Source organism: Monocercomonoides exilis (genome assembly GCF_001643675.1).
Source record: "Monocercomonoides exilis strain PA203 chromosome Unknown scaffold44-821271, whole genome shotgun sequence".
NCBI classification, from domain to species: Eukaryota; Preaxostyla; order Oxymonadida; family Polymastigidae; genus Monocercomonoides; species Monocercomonoides exilis.
The window spans coordinates 678650-682189 of NW_027150589.1; the positions used below are offsets into that span (position 1 = coordinate 678650).

Below are 3540 nucleotides of genomic sequence, written 5' to 3' on the forward strand. Positions count from 1 at the left end.
ATTGCAAATGAGTTGCATTTTATCCCGGAAGCAATTCGAGAATTGGATGAACTTTCAAGATGCGTTGATTGGAAGAGAAATGAAAATGAATTGAATGAAATAAAGGAAGTGTACTTAATAAAGAAATGGGGAATTATGATTGAATTGTTTGTGAAACATCATGCATTTCTAAAAAGCGAAGAGTTAAAGCTCATTGAATGCCTTGTTCGATTGTGCAGAACAGTTAAGGATTGCCACATTGAAATATTCGATCGAATTATAGGTGTTTTTTATGGATTGATTATTTCAGAAACATCCAATATATTCGATCTGTTGAGAGGTCAAGCAATTGATTTCGCTTTGGAGGAAATCAGTCAAATTTCGCTGAATAGCGTGAAGATAAGATTGTGCATGTGCTTCTTTTATGAAATTTCGGGAAAACTGAAAAATCAGAAGAGAAACAGAAATGAAGTTGCAGAAATTCGTATGATTAAATCTGCTGTGTTCGAAAGGTTGGAAGAAGAAGGCTACGAAGACATTGTGATAAGCTTCCCCAAGAAGTTGCACTATTGCAATTTCAACCATTTATCAAAAAATCCAACTGATTGCTTTGTTCGTCTTTGAAGGAAGGAATTATAATCGTGATAATGTTGGCTGCATATTCTGTTTTTTTATGTAATTACCAGCATTTATGCTTGAATGACTTTTTAATGATGATAATTCGGATTAATTTTGAAAGTTTTATTTCCAACTAAACAAGCAATAAAAGAATCTTTCTCAATGTTTTTTTTTTGAATTGTTAAAAAATCCTCTCTTTTAAAAAAAACAGTGCTCCAATAAAATCAACAAAAAAATTCATAAAAAGTGTGCAAAATACTCTCACAGGTTTAAATATTGAACCTGCAAAAAACAGAATTACAGAAATAAATCAAAATAATATTGATTTAAAAAAATAACAAACTGAACGCTTCAAACTAAAATATTACTCAAAACTCAAAATTTGTTGTTTCTCCTTTAAATTCTCTATAATTACGCATTTATAAATATTTAAATAAATTGCACATTGAACTTGTTCATATGAAACATCCAAAGTTTCCGACAGCTCAGTTTCTGTCTATTCCGGTTCCGTAAAAGGGAAAGGCCCTTCAAACTGCCACTCCTTCTGCTTCGTCTGGCTTTTCTCCAGCCAGCTGTAGTCGTATTGTGGGTAAGACTTCTTGTTCGCCAAATAGCTGCTGTCTTCCCATTCGACTTCTAAATAGTTGGATTCCCACGTCCCACACCTGCGCGCTCCCACATCAAGAAAAGAATAAGGCCTGTCAAGCGAATAAAGACGTGTTAGTAGAAAGATTTTATATTTGAAAAAAAAAAAAAAATATGTATCAATTAATGATAAGTTAATAAATAAAAGAAAAATTCAAATAAATATGAGTTTTCAAATGAAAACAGAAAAAAAAATATCTTTCCTCTCTTTTTGACCGCAAACATCATGTTATATCCACAATTGTCAACCTCGTTTGCCAGCCTTTTAGATTGTTCTTTGATTGGATGAAACAGCTTTTCGACTTGTGTTACGGGGATACCATTAACAGAAAACATTTCCACTTGCTTTGTGTCTTCGCGACTCACTGAAGCAAAATACAAGTTCACTAAGTGATTCTTATCAATTGTATTTCCAATGAAGAAATAGCGCTTTTTGCCGTTATCGCAACCAGTGATTTCTGCCCCTGTGTCTGTGCACTCAAACTCTGTTGGCTGTCTCATCACATCAATCACATGATCCATTGAATTTGCATCCAGACACATTGATATATCTATTTTATCTGTGTTCGTTTTATTGTTTGCGTTCATGTGTTGTCGGTGATGAATAAGGCGCTTAGCATACATGTTTGCGATATCATTGGCGTGCGGATGCTTCCTCATTTCATTCAGCTGTTTTCGTTGAAGCTTTTTAATGGAAGATACAGTGTTTCTGTTTAATTTCCAGTTGCGTTCAAAAGAATCATCCTTTCCATTTGTCTTCCTATTCTCATTTTCATACGTTTCTCCTCCTTCCTCTTCATCCATCGAAGCACACGCAAACCAGTTCTGAAAGTCCATCGAGTTCGGGCACACCATCCGCTCGTTCCACGCCGATCTCTTCTGCATCCAAAAGGCAATCGAATGCGACCCTGTGGCCCAGCTGTTCTCGAGAATAAAGCCTCCTTTCTTTCCGTCGTGGGTCACCCACTCGTCGTTGAACCCGACAATCTTCATTTCATGCCCTCCTACGGACACAAAAGGCGAAAACGAAGTCCACTCACCATCAGGTGAAATGAAATCTTCTTCTTCCATTTTCAGACATTGATCGTCATTTCGTACTTTATTTATATAATACGGGCAAGGAACTCGATCTGTTGTTGTCTCACAGAACTTGGAGTATGCATCATTTTCGCCTTTGGCACCAACATTGCAAGGAATGTAAAATACATTACTTGGAAGTGCTGTTGATATTAAAAGAGGTTCCTTCTTTTTCAAAAGAAGTTGTTTTGTATCTTCAACACTGTATGTTGTGTCCATTGCCCTAACTGTAAAACGAACAGGATTTGTTCCTTTTGTTGATTCATTCAGGTTAGGGCAATCCCATTCTTCTTTTACAGTAGGCTTGTAAGCACAAAGCGATTCTGGATAAAGTTTAGTGTACAAATTTGGCAAATAAAAAATCTGATTTTCAAAAAATTGAATAAACATTTTGGACAATAAAAACAATGAACAGATAGTCTCATACCCAAGCAGATTCTCCTCCTTGCGTTGTGTTTCTTAACGGTCCAGCTCCAACTTCCTCGCATATTTTCATATTTTCAGGTTTTTGGCACTCTTTTACAATTTCAAGTCCAAATGCTTGTACAGAAAATGGAACATATTCATCTTTGACCAAAAATCCTCTCTTTATGCCATTTTCGCGATAAGAATGCTCCAAAGATCCAACAAGTGCTTGAGCCCTAAATTTTTTTTATTTTTTATCTAAAAAATGTTCATCAAAACTCACACCAACAAGTACCTCGATGAGCCTGGTCTTTATGTGGTATAGACATATCAACAGCCCACTTAAACGGTTGTAAATCATAAGAAAAGGATGTTGGTTTTTCTTTTGTATTCAGTTTAAGAGATGCGAAAATTGTCAGTATTATTCCCAAAATTATCGAAACGCAAATTAAAAATAATTGCGTAAAGTGAATGCAAGGATTCAAAAATGTCCTTTTCTTTTCCTGAGGCAATAAGGGCTCTTCCATTTCTAATAAAAACTGAAATATTTCATTAATTATAAAGGGTAAAATCGAAACCATAAATAGTTTTTCGTTAAAGTGTTTTTTTATTTTATTGTTTTAACTATGTCATATTGTTAACAATGTTCCATCAAAATTTTTCCGTGTGTTATGAAAATTCAAAAAATTGTTTTTGTTATTTTTTAAAATTCTATCTGAATACAAAACACATCGGGGAAAATACGGACTTTCAAGCTTTTTATGCACAAAGTATGAAAAAAATGATTCACTTATATCATTATGAAACTCTTCATGA

At 34.5% G+C, this 3540-nt stretch overlaps 1 protein-coding gene across 1 annotated transcript; it reads right to left on the bottom strand.

Moving 5' to 3' along the window:
* Positions 1 to 731: 731 nt before the first annotated feature.
* On the bottom strand, positions 732 to 3251 carry MONOS_7611 (putative hect e3 ubiquitin; the record flags this gene model as incomplete). The annotated part of the gene is made up of 4 exons (XM_067877952.1): positions 732 to 1295; positions 1466 to 2682; positions 2747 to 2960; positions 3010 to 3251. 4 exons carry the CDS (start codon positions 3249 to 3251, stop codon positions 1094 to 1096), a joined length of 1875 nt encoding a protein of 624 aa, XP_067721984.1. The 3' UTR covers positions 732 to 1093.
* Positions 3252 to 3540: the final 289 nt, after the last annotated feature.